The following is a 20612-nucleotide window of genomic DNA, read 5'->3' on the forward strand; positions in this document are numbered from 1 at the left end:
GAAGAGATGGTCTGTAAGATAGTGGAATTTCTGGCTGTATAGATCAGTGCTGCCCAATAGAATGTTCTACGTATGGAAATGCTCTCTATCTGCCCCATCCAAGACAGTGGCCACTTGCCATGTGTGACTATGGAGCACTTGAAAAGTGGCTAAAATTGGCCAGGCACAGGTGGCTCATGTCTGTAATCCTAGTACTTTTTGGGGGGCTGAGGTGGGAGGATTGCCTAAGCCTGGAAGGTTAAGGCTGCAACGAGCAGAGGCTGTGCCACTGCACTCCAGTCTGAGTGACGAAGCAAGACCCTACCTCAAAAAAAAAAAAAGAAAAAAAATTCTACTGACAATAAAAAACAAGAATGGTGGCTAAAAGTTTATATTTTATTTAATTTTTATTAATAGAAATTTATATGTGATATAATATAAATATCAATTTAATGTAACCTTAAATGGCCCCATGTGGCGAGTGGCTGCCTTGTTGGATAGATGATTTAGTATGCGGACTACGAAGGCAGCAGGATGTTCCAGGGAAGCCCAGGGCGTGCGTTTGACAGACTAACAGTGGAGGCTGTTGGACCAGAGAATCCTGGGCCTGAGGGTAAGTTTCTGGAGACCAGGAATTCCTCAGCAGGCTTCTCGCTTAGGCATAAAAGTTGCCAGTGAGCCAGTTCCCACCCAGTTCCTGTGTCGCCCATGGAGGAGAACTGAAAGGCAACACCAGGGCTTCAAAGGCCCCAAATTTGGGGAGCTGGCTATCAACTGTCTGCCTGCACGCCACGTGACCTAAACCTGCCTGTCCCCGGGGTGGGAGAGGAGAGAGATGCCTGGCACCTGGCATGGAAAATGTGAGCAATTCTGGTCAGAGCTGCCCTCTCCTGAGTGTGCATCTCTCAGCCATCATCTCTGACAAACAACCTGAGCTGGCCACAGAGAGGCCAAGGGCTCTGCAAAGAGCCGAGAGATGCTAATGGGGAAAGCGGACACCAGCAGGTAGAGGAGATGAAAGGTGGTTAACAGGACACAAAGGGCTAATTACCAGCTCTGCAAGCTGAGACCTCAGGAGCCTGGACCTCTTGCTCTTTTTCTCAAGGGTGTAAAGAGGAAAGAGGAGGGCCGGGGGTGGAGAGGGAGGGGAGAGAGCCTGAGATACATAACCAAGCTAGCTCCCTAAGGCACTGTGGACAAAACCACACAGTAAGCCTCTACCCTCTCTTGTTGCAGAGAAATAAGAAAAATCAGCCCAAACCCACTCAGGAAAATTGCTCTTCCCACAGGCAGACCACAGAGTCTGCAGGATCTGGCTTTTTCCTCGTCTCCATCTCTCATTATCTCTGTGACCCTGGTCACATCATTTTATTGCCTCTGAGCCTGAGCTGCCTCCTGAGTAAAATGAGAAAACCATTTCCACTTTACGATATGGTTGGCATGGTCACAGTGCTGTGCCTTGAGAGCCAACACAGTGCCTGACAGGCTCATCGAAGCGGTGGCCCATTCTCCTCCTCTACTCCTCTATAATTTGGGTCAGTGCTAATGCTGACCTTGCAGGGCTTTGGAGAGAATCAAATACAGGTATGTGTGAACATGCCCTGTAAACTCTACCTTCCTAATGATGGTTCTTACTAGGTAAAGCTGGGGTGGAGCATTTAGAGTGAAGAACCAAGGGGTCAACAGCTGTAGCTTGGGACAGGAGCAAATATGCAGCACTCCGGAGCTTGTGCCCACACATCCTAGGCCAAGTTCTTTGGAGAAACGGCTGCAACTTCATCACTTCCCTCCCAGTGCCTCTGTTTCCCCAGGGCATGGGTTAGGCCTGCCAGAATGAAAACCATGCCCTTGTCACCACCCCACCCCTCACCAGAGGCCTTCCTCTTCTTCTACCTCTTCCTTCTACTTACTCCAGGGGCCTGCCCCTCAGCTTCCCCAAGTCTGGATTTCTTCTCCTGGAGAACAGCAATGAACCGCCTTGTGTGTTCCTTCCTACGAGGGGCTGGCTTATAACAATGGGCAGATCTCTACCAGCATCCTGCTCTGCCAAGGGATGAATGAACAAGCAGCAGCTAATTCAAATAAAAAACACACCTATTCTTTGCCCCCTAATAATGTGTGAAGGCAAGAAATTCAGTTTTTGAAATACTTGCCTCCTGCTATTTTATTATCATCATCATTATTATTTGCATTTTACTGGCTTTTCCACGTAGAATGTGGCTAATAAGAACAGAAAGAATTGTAGCAAAGGGCAGCAGGGCTACTGACTAGATGCAGGGAAGGAAGAATATTCTCCAGTCTCTACTCAGAGACTTGTCCACTCACTGTCCATCTTTAAGACTCTCATCTTCCTTAAATCTCCCCTGCACTGGGGTTGCAGAACATCCACCTCACTCTATTCTGCCTCATCCTGGTGCCTCTAATCCTATAGAGGACTTAAGTAAAGATTTAGGGCTTATAACAACTGCGAGACCTCCTTCCTTTGGATCAAAGATGCTTAAGCCTCCAGCCTTGAAACTTGAAAGAAAAGGAAATCCTTTGGATAAACACCATCTTTCATAAACATCTCTCGAACACACACCCATCCTGCGAGTCAGGAGTTCCAAATTCTAATTAATTGCACTAATTTCTACTGCTAACTCTGGGCCCAGTAGAATGAGGAAGCTTTTGGAATGTTAGAGAATTTTTTCAAAGTTCTCTGGGGCAGTGAGAAAAGACTTGTTATCAGGCACAGATAACAAAAGACAGTTTTCAGGCACAGATGACTTCAAATATTCATGACTTTTTGACAGCATCATCATTACCTTCTTGAAAAAAGATTGGCCCCCTGTCACCTCCAGGCATCTGTGGGTGGCACATCCCTCTCTCTATCCTCCCTCCACTGGCACTACCCAAATGTCCCATGGTCACACCTCTCTCAGCTGCCATTTCTAACTATCCCCTCATTCTTTGTTTTGGAAACACAAATCTTGAATATTTAGCCTGTCCCATTGCCTTCCTTCCATTTCTTGTCTGGTTCTCTTTCTAACCCCCACCACGTAGCTTCCAAAAACATCCCTGGGTGGAAACAAATCTCGAAGGCCTTCCTTGCAGTCCTGCCCCATGGCCTTCGCTCCACTTTCATTCCATCTCTACCCATTCTGCAGTGCACTACCAGGACAACTCACTTTGTCCCCCTGACCCCCAACATTTTTTTGCCCCACACAAGAAGTCTTGCTTGATAGTAGCTCCCATAAAAGAAGCTTGGAGATTTTAGTTGATCACAACTGCAGCATTGAGGCTAACAACTGAAGCAAACAGGGCTATATTCCTAGAGGTATATGCCTTTCAATGAAACCATCTATGCTAACAGAGGAGCTGATGGCCCTGCTACCCTCTCATCAGGCATATTCTATTTAGCCTAGGGTAGCCATTCTCCAAGCTCAATTGCCAAGATCCTTTCAGGGAGAGAGCCTTCAGGGAGGGAGCCTCCACGGAGGTAACACATTTGCATAGTACTACTAAAGATGTCGTTTGCCTTTTCCACAGTGTTAACACTTGCACTAAGGGGACAGAAAGCAACAGTGGAAGAAACTGCTGGCACCTTGGTGAGAATTAACATAGTGGCAGCAAACCATACTTGGCATCATCAGTTGTTCGCCAGCTCACCCTCATGATTAAAATGAAAGCAAGCAAACAAAAAAAATGAATGCCCTTGATGAAGCAGTAAAAAGTAATTTGTATTAAATATTGACTCCACCACATGTCACTTATATATGTGGCACAGTAAAATGGACAGTCAGCCCACAACATTTCTGCTGCTGACGGAAGTACAACAGCAGTCGCAAGGAAAGCGGTCATGTGACAGAGTTGCCAGCTGAACTAGCCACTTGTGCCATGGAGCACCATTCTTCTTGAAAGAATGACCAACAAATTGTAGTTATTCCAACTTGGGTATTTGGCAGACATTTTCTCAAAAATGGACAAAGTGAGCCTGTCAGTTAGAGGAAAATGGCTGACAGTATTTATCACCAATGATAAAAATAGAGCTTTCAAGTGAAAATTAGAATTTTGGAAAAGTTGTATCAGCCACCACGAGCTTGATAGCTTCCTAATGCTTGAGATCAGTGGAGACATTAAGAAATGTGATTTTATGATATCGTAGTCAACATTTTGAAGACCTGCATAACTCAGTGAACCCATATTTTCCAAATGATCAGAGCATGACACTGAGCATGAGTAAAAGATGCACTCAAAGTGCAAAATAGACTAATTAATTTTAGTGCACAAAAAGGTCACTGATAAGATTTCAGATATCACATTGCCACTAACATTTAAGAAACTACCACTTGTTGGCTGGGCACAGTGTTTCACGTCTATAATCCCAGCACTTTGGGAGGCTGAGGTGGGAGGACTGCTTGAGGCCAGGATTTCAAGACAAGCCTGGGCAAAAGAGTGAGACCCCATCTCTACAATCAAAAAAAAAAAAAAAAAAAAAAAAAAAGCCAGGCATGGTGGCACATATCTATAGTCATAGGTACTTGGGGAGGCTGAGGCAGGAGGATTGCTTGAGTCCAGGAGTTGGAGGCTGCAGTGAGCTATGATCATGCCATTGCACTTTAGCCTGGGTGACAGAGCCAAACACTGCCAAAAAAAGGAAGGAAGGAAGGAAGGAAGGAAGGAAGGAAGGAAGGAAGGAAGGAAGGATGGATGGAAGGAAGGAAGGAAGGAAGGAAACAAACAAACTACTACTTGTTGAATTTTATGAAGTACCAAAGAAACAAATCTGCATAGGCTAGACTTCAACCAACACATACTGCAACCGATTGACTGGAGAAGCACATGAAAGTCTAGCCTAGTCTTCTATTAAACTAGGCATTAAACAGACATGCAAAAATGTAAAACAATGCCTCCCTTCTCACCAAACATTTTCTGTTTTGGAAAATATATTTTTTATTAAAAACTTTTATTTATATTAACATGTAACAGTTTTGTTACTCTAAATGAATAAATAAAAATTTTTGAAAATTCTGTTTTAATTTCTGAAACAGTAAATACCAAAAGATATAATAAAAACAAAAGACATAATCATGAACAAAAGCTCTTTGGGTGGTCTTAAATAACTTTTAAGAGTGTAAAAGGGACTGAGACCAAAAGGTTTGAGAATAGTTGGCTTGGAGAAATAATCCTCTCAGTAAGACGACTATGGACCAGGTGCGGTGGCTCACGCCTGTAATCCTGGCACTTTAAGAGGTAAGGCAGGCAGATCACTTGAGGTCAAGAGTTTGAGACCAGCCTGGCCAACATGGCGAAATCTCGTCTCTACTAAAAATACAAAAATCAGCCAGGCGTAGTGGTGCACGCTTGTGATTCCAGCTACTTGGGAGGCTGAGGCACGAGAATCCCTTGAACCTGGGAGGCAGAGGTTGCAGTGAGCTGGGATTGTACCATTGCACTCCAGCCTGGGTGACGGAGTGAGATTCTGTCTCAAGGGGAAAAAAAAAAAAAGACTACGTAAGTCAAGGTTGAAAAACAACATATTTTAAAACTGGTAAAGATTTGATGGGAACATAAAAGGTGCCTTCTGATATCTGAAAGGCTGATTGGTAGGGGAAGAACAGGTTTTTGCTTTTGTTTTTTAAACTCCAACGGGCACATCTTAGGATGAGGATGGTGGATTTCGTGTCATTATTCAACTTCTAAAAAACACAATAAGGATTAGCTCTCTCACTTACAGACATGGAAATCAGGCCCAAATAGGTGATGTGAGTTGCCTGAGATGACATAGGTAGCAGCAAACCAAGATTAGAAACCAGTTATCCAGATTCTTAGTCTGTAATCCCTCTGTGCTGAGAGGTTCTGGGCTCTGTGTCACAGTGTCCAAAGAATACCTGGGTGACCCGATGTCAGGCTACTGTAGAGACATTCCTTATCAAGCTCAAAGCTGCCCTCCCCTCCGAGAAGCTACAGTGCTATGGCTTTGATTCTAAAGAAAGTATACATATCCGTGGTTTCCAAACTTTTAGTGTAGTCCCCAACAGAATTCTGAACAACTCTGTCTCCTTTCACATGTTCTAAAACCCCGATATATTATAAATATTAACATTTTAAAACAAAATATACATCCCACTCTTTTAAATGTACTCAGTGGATTACAAATACCATAAGAATTTAACAGCAACCATGACCTATTAAAAAACTCAAGAACAAGCTCTTAAGTCAAATCTTGTATTCTTACTTTCTCTACATAAAACTGTATTTCCATTGTACTTCTCCACATAATTTTTTCTTAATGTAATATATTTTTATGTTTGAAAGTTTTTCATCATTAGCTTTTCATACTTCTCTACAATAAAAAGATGTATTTATGCATATACATTGACATTTTAAAAAATGTCCTATGACCTTAAGGCTTTGTTAATTTACAAATTCTGGATTGGTTTATTGTAGCTATTAGTATATAACTGATCAACAAACATATCACAAATAATTATTAAACACAAAGGTAAATTTTTATTGAGGTTTCTTTTTTTTTCTGTTTGTTTGAGACAGGGTCGCACTTTTACTCAGGCTGGAGTGTAGTGATGCGATCTCAGCTCACTGCAGCCTCCACCTCCTAGGCTCCAGCGATCCTCCCAACCCAGCCCCTCAAGTAGCTGGGACTACAGGTGCACGCCACCATGCCTGGCTTTTTTTTTTTTTTTTTTTGTATTTTTTGTAGAGATGGGGTTTCCCTATGTTGCTCAGGCTGGTCTCAAACTCCTGAGCTCAAGCAATCCGCCCACCTCAGCCTCTCAAAGTGCTGGGATTATAGGTGTGAACCACACATCCGGCTTTAATGAAGGTTTCTTACTGTGATAGTGAGTTGAATTGCGGCAGGTTCTCTTGTAAAGGGGAAGAAGGGCAGTTTTGAAGGAAAGGTAGGACAAGGAAGCAGGTGAAGCTAGTCTTCAGGAAATGCAATTTGTAAAAAGCAAGGGAAGAAGGCTTAAGATGTGGAAATGGATTTCCTGAAAACCCTCCCTGCTGTCATGTCCTTTAGAAAGTGTCCGTGAACCCCAGAGGCAGCTGTCCTCCCATTTTAACATTTTGTTAAAATGTGAGGTAGTACAAGCATTATTAAGATGTAATTTGGCATACAAATCTCTAACACTCAACTGCCAATGAAAACAGGAAGGTTCCTGATGCTTCAACTGTCATACCCGAGGGGCACATGACCAAAGAGATACAGATTTTAGAGGATCCTAAAAGGATGGTGCTGTGGAATTTCACACTCAGTTTGGGCTGGTATGTCTCAGCCTTGTGATACTGCCTTCATCATTCCTGTTATGTCCACATACATGTCTTAGTTCTCCTTCACTCATTTGTTTAAAACATCCTTGTTTAAAAATCTACCACTACATAAATGGAAAACTAGTCTTACATTTTTCAAGCTGTCTGTATTACACCTAAATGAACTTTGTAAACCATCAGGAGTATGTGGACCCTGCTGGAGCACTGGCCTAGGCCATGTGTTGCAAAGCACCTAGACCCTTGGAGAGTTGTTGGGTAGAAGGCCCTTCGACACTGAGTCCAAGACTTCCATTATGTTAAGATCTACTTTTAAGAGTCCAGCCCAGGCTGGGTGCGGTGGCTCATGCCTGTAATCCCAGCAATTTTGGGAGGCTAAGGCAGGTGGATCAATTGAGGTCAGGAGTTCGAGACCAGCCTGGCCAACATGGAGAAACCTGTCTCTATTAAAAATGCACAAACTAGTCAGGCATGTAGTGGGCGCCTGTAATCCCAGCTACTCAGGGGACCGGGGCAGGAAAATCACCTGAACCAGGGAGGCAGAGGTTGCAGTGAGTCGAGATTGTGTCACTGCACTCAAGCCTGGGCGACAGAGCAAGACTCCATCTCAAAAAAAAAAAAAAGAGTCCAGCCCATCCTTAATTCCAGGGAAGGAATATTTCTCAACCATGAGTTATCCATGAGCCAGATCTGGAACCCCAGGAAAGCCGAGTTGGTTCAGAGACAAAGCATGCATCTGGTGAACCTTCTTGGGTCTCCAGAACAATGTAATTTTACTGGTCTTCAAGGTTTACACAATGCTCAATGTCATTAATAGAATAAAGGAGACAAGCTGAGCAATTGCTGACCCACGTACATTTTTAATCCACAGAGGGTGTCAGTGTACCTACTATGGGACAAGAATATGATCACGAGCTATTTTGCAATGCTGGCTAAATGTTGCTTGAACATCATCAACTGTATCATCACGCTTGAAATAAGTCATTAACAAACAACAGGAAGATGTACAATATCTCCTAAACACTTTAAAATAGCCAACTATCTTTCTGACTCTATCCAAAAAGCTCTACCATTATCCCGTCTTTATAGATGTTCTACCCTGGAGATTCTATTTGCTAGAGCTTTCGATGCTGGGGGTTTATATTTTGATAAACTCTTTGATGTTTTCTGTTTTTAAGGTGACATATAATCAGGAGGCTTAATGATGCTGTATCTCTTTGAATCAGTAATTCTACTTCCAGGAGCGTATGCCAAAGAAACGAATCAGACCTGTGCAGAGATTTCTGTAAAATGATGTTCAGAATAGTGTTCTTTGTAAGAACATAATATGCCACAACCTAAATATTCAGCATTAAGAAATGTTACATAACAGAATTTTACAAAGAAAACCAAATGACAAGAACATAGTCACGATATTATATTAAGTGAAAAAGGGATCCACTACAGCATGTACAGTACGGTCTCAATTTTATTTTTTAACTATCAGTGCATAGAAAAATACTGAAAGTAAACATACCAAAATGTTTCAGTGATAGAAATATGGGTGTGGATTTTTTTTTCTTCACATGTCTCTGTATTTTCCTAAATTTCTATAAACAATAAATATTGGCCGGGCATGGTGGCTCACACCTGTAATCCCAGCACTTCGGAGGCTGAGGCGGGCGGATCACTTGAGGTCAGAAGTTTGAGACTAGCCTGGCCAACACGGCAAAACCTTGTCTCTACTAAAAATACAAAAACTAGCCGGGTGTCGTGGCACATGACTGTAATCTCAGCTACTTGGGAGGCTGAGGCAGGAGAATCACTTGAACCCGGGAGGCAGAGGTTGCAGTGAGCCGAGATTGCACCACTGTACTCCAGCCCGGGCCACAGAGTGAGACTCCATCTCAAAAAAAAAAAAGAACAAATATTACCTTTATAATAATAACATACATGTAACAGTATATATACACAATCACACTTTTACCTTTTTTCAAGAAATCCTATTCCACAGACTCGATTCTAAGGAAACAGTATAAAGTATGAACAAAGATTTATAAAAAATTGTATATAAATTTTTATATACATATTTGCATATTTATAAAAGAAAATATATGTAACCTAAAAATTTCAACAATTGAATGATAAATTATGTTTTAACTTTATGATATATTATACAGTTATTAAAAATGATAGCTTGGAATTTTTTAAGATAAATTATCATGATATAGTGCTAATGACTTAGATGCCATTAAGTAAAGCAGCAAAATACAACAATGTGTGATCCTGGCTACATAAAAACGTAAGTGCACTGGGAAAGAAGGCAAAGATGCTAAATTGTTAACCATTGCGCATTATGCATGGTGAAATTGTGGTGACTGTAAAACAAAAAAGTTTAAGAAAGAAAATAGGTCTGGCGCGGCGGCTCCTGCCTGTAATCCTGGCACTTTGGGAGGCTGAGGCGGGAGGGTCACTTGAGGGCAGGAATTCGAGACCAGCCTGGCCAACATCATGAAACCCCATCTCTATTCATAAAAATACAAAAATTAGCCCAACATGGTGGCACACACTTGTAGTCCCAGCTACTCGAGAGGCTGAGGCAGGAGAATCCCTTGAAACTGGGAGGTGGAGGTTGCAGTGAGCCGAGATTGCGCCACTGTACTTCAGCCTGGGCAACAAGAGCAAAATTCCATCTCAAAAAAAAAAAAAGAAAGAAAGAAAGAAAAGAAGAAAATAAAAACAAAAATTCCATAATAAGCATATGTTTCTTTTAAAATTGGAAAAGTAAGCATAAAAAGAATAAAATACATATTTTATCAATAAAAATATGAAATTGCCAACAAAGAGGGAAAGGGAAGGAAAAATTTCCTGTAATTAAAACGCTAATCTAAAACAACCACTCATTAGCCCCCATCTGCCCTTACAGTTGTGTGTGTGAATGTGTGTGTTGGTGGATGTGGGCTGGCACCACTGCCTATATCCATGGGGATAAGTGGCTGACCTCAAGGCCACCTACTAAATTAGGGCTTGTATGCAGGGCTACATCTAGTGAAAATGCTGAGAAATTTGGGAAAGCCAAGGATAGCTCTTAAATCCAGTTTGAACAAGTGCTTTAAGCTCTCCTAAGAAAAGGTAGAAGATGAATTCAAGATATATTTTAAATTCTGTTTGGGAACCACCAAATCAAGTTAGGAGAAAGTCAGGCTTAGACACCAACTGTATCTGTACTGAAATTTATGACTGCCCTCTTTGCTCAAACTAATTCCATTTTATGTGAGAAATCCAGAACTTTCCTTCCCATTGGTCCAAATAAAATTCCTGGCTGAGAGGCAAGGAGTGGATGAGTTTCAGCTAAATGCTTGGGGTCTCTTCTATACAGTTTACCTAAATAAGCTACTGCCGGTGCAAGGCAATTAAGTCCACCGGAAAGGGGGCTTCAGGGGGCTCCCAAAGTTTCCTTGAGGTTAAAATGCTAGCTTGAAAACAGTTTGGAGAAAGCTTTGGGCAAATTTAAATTGTTTTTCAAGATGGGCCTGTGTAATAAGGGGCCCTCCCTCAGCCCAGGAAGGAAGCAGAGGATTTGATGTGCTGATAACAACGCCTTCCTGAGCTGTGCTTGAGGACAAGGGAAGGGCAGGTGGTGAGGTGAGAGGCAGGCAGAGGCAGCACAGAAGCTACTAGACTGGGAAGGAATGAAGCCCCAGCAAGTCTAAGCCCTGTGTGAATGAGGGCCTGTCTTCATATCCTCTGAGGATTACTTCAGGACTCAGGCCTGCAAGATCATTTCAGGACATTTACTAGACACCCAGGAATAGCTCTTGGCTATAGTCACAACATTCGCCACCCAAACTCATCCCTTTCCCTAACAGTACCATCCTTTCTGTCCAACGTGGGAGACCGGGCCTACTGGGAGAAAATGCTGATCCTATAAAAATTGGCTTCCTGAGACTGCCAAGATAAAAGGATTCTCAGTGCAGGATGGGGAGAGAGGAAGGGCCAATCCATCATCCAGGCTCATTAAGTAACTATTTGTAGGACACTGTGCCCAGCGTCTTAGAAACAAAGAGCAGTCTAAGACACAGCGCCTGGCTCAGCAGAGAGATGAACACATAACCTCTTGGAGAGAGAGGCATCAGGCCCAACACAGGCCCCTTGAGAGGAGGCTGGGATGTATGGCCCTAGTATGCAACATGTTGGCTGGGAAAGTGAAGAAAGCTTGTTCTCTCCCTGGCCAGGCTACAGACTCACTGTTGTACCAGGGGGCTCATGGGGGCCAGGAGGAAAGCCCCGTGGGTGTAATTCCAGCCCTCTGCAGGGTAGTGTAAGAGGAAAGGTGATGTATCCTCACACAAAGCAGACTTGCTCTGAACAAGGTGAACAATGACTCACATAGAGGCAGAATGTGCAGACACGGGCCCAGTGCCACTCAGAGAAATACATAATTTGTGCTTTTGAGACCAGTGGCCCTAACTGCCTGTCCTACATCCCATTCCTATGATTTTTATCAAGGAGAGAGGCGGGTGGAGGGAGTAGGGATAGGAGAAAAGAAAGTTGTTGCAATTCCAGGAACATGTGTCCGTGGCTGGATGCCTCCTGCCAAATGTTTTGGAATTTTAGCTCTATGTCTCTCCAGGGACTACTGAGGCCTTTTAAGTCTGACATTGTGAAAGATGTTTCCTGGCGACCATGGGACTTGCGTGCAGCTGCTCAGCAGCGCCTCCCAAACTCTTGAGGACATGTGGGGTACTACAGCTGGGAGTAACCAATGAGACAGGCGTAATGAGGAGGGAGATAGAGTGTATGTGTTATGCCCAGAATGGCCTCGTGAGCTGGTGGCGGACAGAGGCCACAGACCAGAAACCTTCCCAAGGGCTTAACCCGTCACCTGTTTCCACACACGCATTCCACCCAGGTAGAACCAGCAGAGTGAAGCCAGGCTCACGAGGTCTCCATCAAGAGAGGCTCAGCAGAGATGTGAGCAAAGAGAAGGGGTTTCCGAGCTACCGTCTAACTTCAGCGATGAAATCGAGCCTGTTCTTTGAGAGACGAGTTGCTGCTTCTGACAAAGAGTGGGAAGGGCCAACACGGAGAGACCTCGTCTCTACTAAAAATACAAAAAATTAGCCGGGAGTGGTGGCACACTCCTGTAGTGCCAGCTACTCGGGAGGCTGAGGCAGGAGAATCGCTTGAACCCGGGAGGTGGAGGTTGCAGTGAGCAGAGATCGCGCCACTGCACTCCAGCCTGGGCGACAGAGCAAGACTCCATCTCAAAACAAAAACAAAAACAAAAACAAAAAAACACACAGTTGGGAGGAGTGAGAGAAATGAGGTGGCTATTTCTGGATCTGAGAGATAAAGGGGCAAGAGATCCTGTGCTGGGAGAGGCTGGTTGTCCACCCCCAGTGGTCCTTCAGACCACTCCTCAATGCAGGGCCATAGCTGAGGCTCTCAAACTGCACGAGGCAAATACTAAGGCTGAGGCAAGAGAGATCAGCCCCCTAGCCTGCTCTTCCCTACCACAGAAAGCACCAGGACATCACTCCCTCCCACGTGAGAATGCAGGAAGCTCTCAGCTCTGTTTATCAAAGGGAATGAGGGGCGCACACGAGCACTGTGCTGTGTGAAGAAATCTCCTCCTGGCTTCCTCCTTCCCAGAGCATCCTCCCTCGCTGCCCTGAGGAGGGGAGCCCGATGCTTGCCTGACTGACAGATGTCAAATGGAGGGGGACGTGACCAAGAATAAAAGCAGAAGGAATCCAAGGGCAGCCAGGAAGGGATGTTGCTGATTAAAGAAACTTAAAGAGCCTGGGGAGGGATAATGTGTTCAGACTTTGGTCCAGGTGCTTTAGAATTAACAATTTTAAATGAAAACCAAGGAGCCACACTGTATCTAGACCTTAGCTGGGGTGATGAAACTATAGAAGCCTTGGCTGCTTTGCTGAGGAAGTTAGAGTAGCAAGGTCAGGGTCCCAGTGCCCTTGGGTGGAGGCAGTGTCGGTGCTCACAGGTAAACTCCCAGGACTCTTCCCCAGACAAAGCCCAGGCCAATTCGGGTGCAGCATTGAAGGAGACCCAGTCGCAGAGGCATTCCCCAACACCATATTTTTAAGAGTCCCTGGAGACAAGCAAGCAGCCGCTGACTTGCTTCCTTGAATTAGGGTGAGGAAGAAGGCACTGGGGCAGCAGAAATTCCTGTTCCACAGGCTGGATGGAGGTGGGGAGGGAGCTGCTGCCATCAGGGAAATCAACATCCTGCTGGAGACCCTCCCACTCAGCTGGTTAGCTGGCCGCCACCCACAGCCCGCCTGCCCAAAATGTACTCACACTTTCTAGTAACCATTTACTCACCCACCCCACAGGGTGTCACAATTCATGTTGAGTGAATGTGCACACGTGGATTTCCCTTACTAACAGCCTCTCCAAATGAATGTTACTACAAACCAAGGCACCAGCCCGCAACACAGCCCTAACTGCCCCAGGACAGCAGCTAGGGCTTCCTTGAATCTTTCAGGGGATTAAAAGGGCAGCTCTCTGAAACCTTGGTAGGCATGAGCCTGAGCAGGCCCTTTCCAGAAGCTAAGGCAGAAGAGAAGGTGGCCAGCTTTAGAATCAGGAGACTCAACTTTATGGAAACAATCACTGCCCACTTATAGCACTTAGGCACCTTGGGTGCGGGTGGGGTACAAAGATGAAGATAAGTCCTCCCTTGCCTTCGAGGACCTAGGCAAAGAGAAGGTAAGGCAGAACCCATATCCTTGAAGCAGCGCGGTATCATTGGTAAGTATAAAATGCCACAGGCATTAAAATAAAGGTCACATCTGGTACAGAGAAATCAGGAAAGCTTCATTCTCGGTAGATCTGCAAGGCGGGGATGTGACTGACGAAGTCCAATGTGCCATTTATTTGATGACTTTGTTTTCAAGGTCAAATCACAAGCCTGAGATCCTATTTCATCTGCCAAGTCTGGACTGATGTCTCCTTCCTACTCTCAGTTCCTTAGAAAAGCAGGTCTCCGTAAAAGTCACGTACTATTATTATCCTTAGGAGGAACGCCAAGAACAGAGCTCCGAGATCTCCTGCCCCCAGCCCTGAGCCGAGCCGGAGCATGCACAGGGAAAGGGCTCCAGCCAAGTGCCAGTCCCAGCCAATCCCCAGAGCTCTGGTGGGAATGTGTCTAATTGGATGGTACTAGCTTTGAGTGGGCGCAGAGAATATCTGTCACACAGCAATTGTCAGACCAGCTCTCTGCACAGCCCTGCCCCCGGCATAAACTGGGGCGAGCCCAGGGGGTTTGAAGGTACAAGAACATTACCTTAGAGATGGAGCTGCCCTCTCAAAGTCCTAATTTTCTTTCAAAGCCCAGCCCCAGTCTGCCCTCCCTCTGATTCTGTCAGCTGGATTTCACTGTTGCTGTCAATGCCTGGACTCACTGTAGTTTCTCTATGTCCCACACCTGGATTGACTGCACCACCTGTGTTCCAGATGTTTATGTAGATGCTGGGTTCTTACAAGGGTCCTGGACCCTGGGCACAGAGGCCAGCACAGCAGGTTGCACAGGGAAAGTGCCCCTAAATATTGCATGGTTAAATACTACAGTCTCCCTTTCCTCTTCACCAGGCAACCATGAGACCTTTCTGAAATCAGAAAAGTTGTGAAAAATTGTGACCAGAGTGCTTTGAAGTTCCAAGTAAGATATTTTGGAACTGGGGAGTGGTCCCCACCAAGGCAGCAGAAACATTTCCTGGGAGGGGGCTCTGAGAACTGGGCCCTCAGTCCAGCACCACGAGGGAAGATTTGAGGATCCTTTGCTCAGGCAGTGCCAAGATGTGTCAGGCACCCAGAGGCGATTTTATTTTCCTCCTGCCCTTGCAGCCCCAGTGTGTCCTTCCTCCCCCAGCTCCTCCCTCCCTCATCACCTGCCCTGAGTCTCAGGTCCTGCAGAATGGCCTGAAGGACTTGAAGCATTGAGAAAACTGCCCTCTCGGGCCTGGCCCTTTATCCTGGGATGTGTTTAAAAGGAAAATATGAAAAGCACACACAAGACGAACAGATGACTACATTTGGAAAGGTTCTGTGATGGAAATCTAAAACCCAGAACCGAAAGAGAACCTCACCTGTAACCACAGAGATTCAGTCTGACTCAGGGGCTTGGAAACTGCTACCCAAAACCCCCTGGCTGGTGGGCCAGGAAACTTCTACCCCTCCCACCAGGCTGGGGGGCCCTCAACTGTATTCCTCAGACCCACTCTGGGGGAGGAGGGTAGAAAAGTCAAACGGTAGGAAAGACAGTTCCCCCTTGCCCCACACACCCCCTTCAGGCTAATGGCTACTTATTTCCAGTCAGCAAGACTGCCAATATAGACAAAACAAAGGCTTAGCCTCTCAAGTGTGTCTGAAGTTATGTGACCCTGCCTGAGCTTCTAGCTTGGTTCTATCTGATTACTCTCCCTCCATGGCACCCACCCTGGCTCCCTGGCTTTCTATTTGTTTTTTGTTGTTGTTGTTTTTTTAATTTACAAAATAAATGTCCCTGGAACAGTTCTAAGGAATGACCAGCCAGAGTCAACCTAGACCCTAGCGGAACCAAGCCATGGTGTGGATACACAATACATCAGAAGGACAAGGCTCTGGGGTTAGACAGACCCAAGTCCAACTGACTCAGGCTCAGCCATTTCCTCATCTGTGAACAGGGTGAGGATACCCACCTGGGAGCTGTGGTGAGGTGTGAGCAAGGTAGCATCTGTAGAGTACTTGGCGTGCAGTGGGCATACCTTCATGTCTGCAGCATGGACCCATCACACTCCCTTTCGACTCCCCTGGACTGGCCATCCTACACAACTTCCCTAGCCCCAAAGTCTTCCTTAAGAACAGACTCCTCCCTCTCCCCAGTTTAACAACATAGGAACTCTCCTCCAAAGCCCTAAACCAGCTCACAGCCCAGAGGGAACTGCAGGTGCTCCACTGCCCCCTCCTCCCCCACCCAGGGGCAGTAGAGAGGCAGCAGGGCAAGCCACAGAAGAGGGCTGGGGTGAGAGTCCAGAGGGCTCACTCCGGTCCCTTTTTGTGGTCCTTGTGCATTTTGGATCCACCAGACAGGATGATCTCCAAGCAAGATCCCAGCAATAACATCCCTGAGCTAGCCTCCCTTTGGGGAAAATCTCTTCCTCTCTAAGTGGTTTGAATGTTAACTCTGAATCAACAGGTCAACAATCAACCCAAGGAAGAAAGCAGCATTGGACATGGCTATCCCCACCAGACCACCCTTCTGCAGAAGCCCCCGACAGCAATGCTTCTACTACCCCAGGCATGGCTGGGAAGGAAAGTTCTGGCCTCAATCGACTACACAAATCACTTGCTCCTTTGCTGCGGTCAATGGGAAAGTTCACAGAGCCAGTAGGGTTAATTCATCACAATGGCTAATGCTCGCTGAGCCCTTATCTGTCCCAGACACTATGAATGCCTTCTACACATCCACTGGTCACCGTCATGGTGAATCTTTACCGCAATCTTAGGAGATAAGAACGATGTTGCCCCATTTTACAGATGAAGAAACTGAGGCTTACTGGCATTAGGGGACTCTGCCACAGTCCATGGCTCTTACAAGTGACACTGGGATGCAAAACCAAGTCTGTCCCCCCACCCCAACAAAAGCCACTAGGCTCTAAAGAGTCAAGAGGGAAGCCAGGACTTACTCACCTGGTAGCAAAGTCCATCCTTGCGGGGGCTGAGGCCGATCTCCTCCATGGGCTGGGTGTTCATCATCACCTCAGTCATCTCGGCCGATCTCAGATAGTCGGGGCTGCCAAGAAACCCAGACCAAAAGTCAACAAACATAGGCACTTTCACATTCCTAACTCTTCATGCATTCACTGCTGTGGGATCAGGGGACTGTCTGGAGACAGGAAGAGAGGTGTTCAAAACAGAACTTGCAGAAAAACAAGCTCACACCCTGAGGAAGTGCCTTGCAAGCCCACAGCCCCAGGGCTCAGCCCCAACAGACAAAGCTCATTGTCTGCAGACCTCTCAGGCAAACCTCTTCTCTCCTCTCTTACACTCTAGTCCCCACTGGCACAGAGGGACCCTGAATGTTTCTTTAAATGACAGAACTAGAAAAACCAAAACAATAGGTAGCTGAGTCCATCTGTCTATATTAAAACCAATTCAACCACATCTCCCTTCACCTCTCCAACTAAGAATAAAAATAATTCTCACATGAATTTTCCAAAGGGGAACTCTATATATTATTATTACATAATAACAATAACAGGTCAACTGGAGGGAAACAAAGTCCAATCATACAGCTTTCCTAAATTTCTGTCTCTCTGGTGCTCCTTTTGGCAAAATGTTCCACGTAAAGCCCCAAGGGGTCAGCTTTTCTACAAGTTTCACATCTGCCATCCAACCCCTTTCTCTAGCCCCAGACACAGCAGCTGCTTGCTCGCAGCTTGAAAAACATCCCCTGGATTAAAAGCCTTAAGGATACCCGACTCTGATTGCAAAGGAAATTTCCAGAGGGGCCAAGTTGGCCCACCAATAGCTGACATGTAAAAGTGCCTTGTACTCTCTAAGCAGGATACGAATATTCCGTTATCCTTGCACAAGCTCTGGGCACATATAGGATCCTGTGCACATAATGCTGAACATAAGCACCAAATCCAGGTACCTGCTACACAGCACCCAATGCTTTCCACCACCGTGCCTGTGCACACGGTTTAAAACAAAAATGTTTTTTTGTTTTGAGGGGGGATATCTGAGGAAACAGGGGTACCAGATTCCTCTTCAATTGTATGGTTAGAAACAAAAACAATAGGTTCTAGGCTCTGCCCCTCAAGAGCTGTGTGATCTTGAACAAGTCCTGTAACTTCTCTGAGCCACAAGTGTCCTGTTTGTCTGTTACTCTGATGCTAACAGTGCATACCTCACAGTTAGGTTAAGGGTTAATGTCTGCACAAAAGCATTGCAAGCTACAAAGTGCTAATCGATGAAATAATCTTAAATCTTAATTTCTCATAATACTTCTAATGGGCCCAAGCACCCACCTTGGTAAATTTTGAGCAGCCAAAGGCACAAAGCCTCCAACAGCCTTTAAAGTCTCACCTATAATAAGGTACCTAGGGAGAGGCAAGGGAGGGGCACCCACAAGAAGGGTACACAAGCCTCGGGGTGGGGGAACTTGAACTGTTGAGAGAGGGAAGTTCAGTCCCCTCTCTAAACACTGACAGGCTGGGATGGGGACAGGGAGACTAAGAAGATGCGGGGCTTTGGGGCAAGTTTAGGTTCGGGAGCTGGGCCCTGCAAAGGCAGTTTCCTCCCGGGTCCTGGAAAGGCTGTTGGCGACCTCCAAAGAAAGGAGCCAGAAGAGCGCCCACAGGGCGAAGAGCCTGACGTAGGGGCGGCTCTTCTTCGCTCGGGGCTGTGGCGCCGGCCCGAAAAGTTGAAGCGAGAAGCATGAACTTTCCGCTTCCTGGGCCAGGCCGGACCCCGCCGAGGCTTGCGCCGGGTTTCCCTTCGCTCAGCGCCTGCCAGAGACTCGGGGCCGAGCTCCCCACGTCCGCACCTGAGTGCGCGCTCCGGGGCCGCCAGCGCTCGCCCCCGGCCGCTTCTCGTCTAACCCAGCGCAGGAAGGAAGAAACCGCGGCAAGGAAGTCCCAGCAGCCAGAGGCCTGCCTCTCTCTGCATCCCTCCTGGCTCCGATCCCTAGTCCGGGGCAAACCTCCCGACGCCCCGCGCCCGGCCCGGGCTCCTTCCCCCACAGCACGGCGAAGGCGGCTCCTCCCAGTCCCGGTCCCCACCAATGTGCGTCGGTTTTTAGGGGCCATGGAGAGGGCAGGGGTTGAGAGGCTGCAGTGTGTGCCCTGCTGCTTGTGGCTTTGGTGGGGTTACGTGTGGGGAGAGCGTTTCCCGCCCCCCACCCCCTGGAGCTCTGCAAACCCGGCGGCTGCACCAGCTCAGCCCCGCTGCAGCCGGCCTCGACGTTGAGACTTGCATGCAAACAAAAAGAAAAAGAGGAGGGGCGCGGGAAGAGCAGGAGCCCCCTGCGCCAAGCGGGGCGCGCGCCTCCTGCAGCTCTCCGCATAGGGGGTTTCACCCGGGGGGGGGGGATTCACACGTGACCCCTGGCTCCCCCGCCAACCAATACAAACCCTCCGGCCGTCACTTGGGTGAGGGCTCCGAGTTCACGTCCTTTGTCTGGATGTTCTCAGCACCCCTCCCCCCACCCCCACCTTTGCAACCTTGACGTTGACTCCTGCACGGGCTTGGGCGGCGGGTTAGCGCTGAGCGCCCGCGCAGCCGGCTGCCCGCGCACCCGGAGCCGGCACGAAGCAGGCGCCCGGACCCGCAGCCACCGCCGCCAGACGGACGCCCGCCGCAGGCGCAGGGTACTCACCAGTGAATGGGGAAATATATAGACATGAAGTCCTAGGGCAGGCTGACACACGCCCCTGTGATTTAAAAACGGTCCCTGCGTCCCGAGTGAGGATGACACTGGCGCAGACAGGCACGGCAGGCGGCCTAGTGCGGGCACCTGGCGCTCGCCGTCCGCCTTCCCAGGACAGCCCCACGGCCAGCAGCGTCGGCAAGGCGGACACAACTCCCCACTCTCCACTGAGCTCTCAGCCCCACAAAGAACCCGGGAAGCCGTATTTATAGGGGCGGGGGCGGGGCTTGGCCCCGAGAGGCCCCGCCCTCCCTCGCCCACTCCTGGAATAACGTCACCAAAATCATGAATGGCTTCAGCGCTCGCAGCTCCGGAGGGCGGCGGCTCGGGGGCGCGCTCGGCTCTGCTCCCGGGGCCGTGGTTCGCTGCGGCTCCGAGCCCGGCCCCCTCCCGCCACTCTCCCACGCGCACACGCGCTCACTCACACCGGCCCGGACTCCGCGTCCGCACCGGCCCGGACTCCACGTACGCGCCGCTTCCCACTCACAACCCTCTCCGCGTACATCCCGAACTCCAGCGCGGCGGAGTGGGCGCGAGGAGGGCGCGGAGGCCGCTCCGGACGTGACCGCTCGGCGGCCGCGCTGCGCAGGGGTAGGGCGCCCGCCACTCCTCCACCCCGGCCGCCCGGCGCCAGCGCCCTCCTTCCCGTCCACTGGTTGTCCCCAGCCCGCACCTCGGGACCCCTCTGAAGCGTTTGTTCCCCCGACTAGGCCTCTCCCTGGAATCCTCGCCCGCAGCCTTGCGATAAGCGCGGGTAAACAAGAGCATGGTTAAAGAAGAAGCGGTGGGAAGGTGGGAGAGACGCGGAGCCGGGGGATCGAGTGCCCACGGAGCGCGTTGGCTTGCGAAGGGCTGGTCTGCAGCCCTGAGTTCCGTGGAAGGTTTTATTTGTGGGAGCAAGGATGTGGTGTCGTCCTGGGTAGGGTTTTTCCATTGGAGACACACA

General features: G+C 47.8%; 1 protein-coding gene across 2 annotated transcripts in view; it reads right to left on the reverse strand.

Moving 5' to 3' along the window:
* LBH (LBH regulator of WNT signaling pathway) overlaps nucleotides 1–19916 on the reverse strand; it is a 28546-nt gene extending 8630 nt beyond the window's left edge. Inside the window, exons 1-2 of one of the 2 annotated variants that reach the window (XM_033176146.1) lie at nucleotides 19616–19916; nucleotides 16924–17026 (exon numbers count right to left, since the gene is read on the reverse strand). In XM_033176146.1, coding sequence (XP_033032037.1) covers nucleotides 16924–17026; nucleotides 19616–19641 — 129 coding nt within the window. In that variant the 5' untranslated portion in view covers nucleotides 19642–19916. Of the gene's footprint in view, nucleotides 1–16923; nucleotides 17027–18784; nucleotides 19192–19615 lie in introns of those variants that run through there. The other variant, XM_033176147.1, reaches the window with a different exon arrangement.
* Nucleotides 19917–20612: the final 696 nt, after the last annotated feature.

Source organism: Trachypithecus francoisi, unplaced genomic scaffold, assembly GCF_009764315.1.
Source record: "Trachypithecus francoisi isolate TF-2019V2 unplaced genomic scaffold, Tfra_2.0 Lachesis_group17, whole genome shotgun sequence".
Classification (NCBI taxonomy): Eukaryota; Metazoa; Chordata; class Mammalia; order Primates; family Cercopithecidae; genus Trachypithecus; species Trachypithecus francoisi.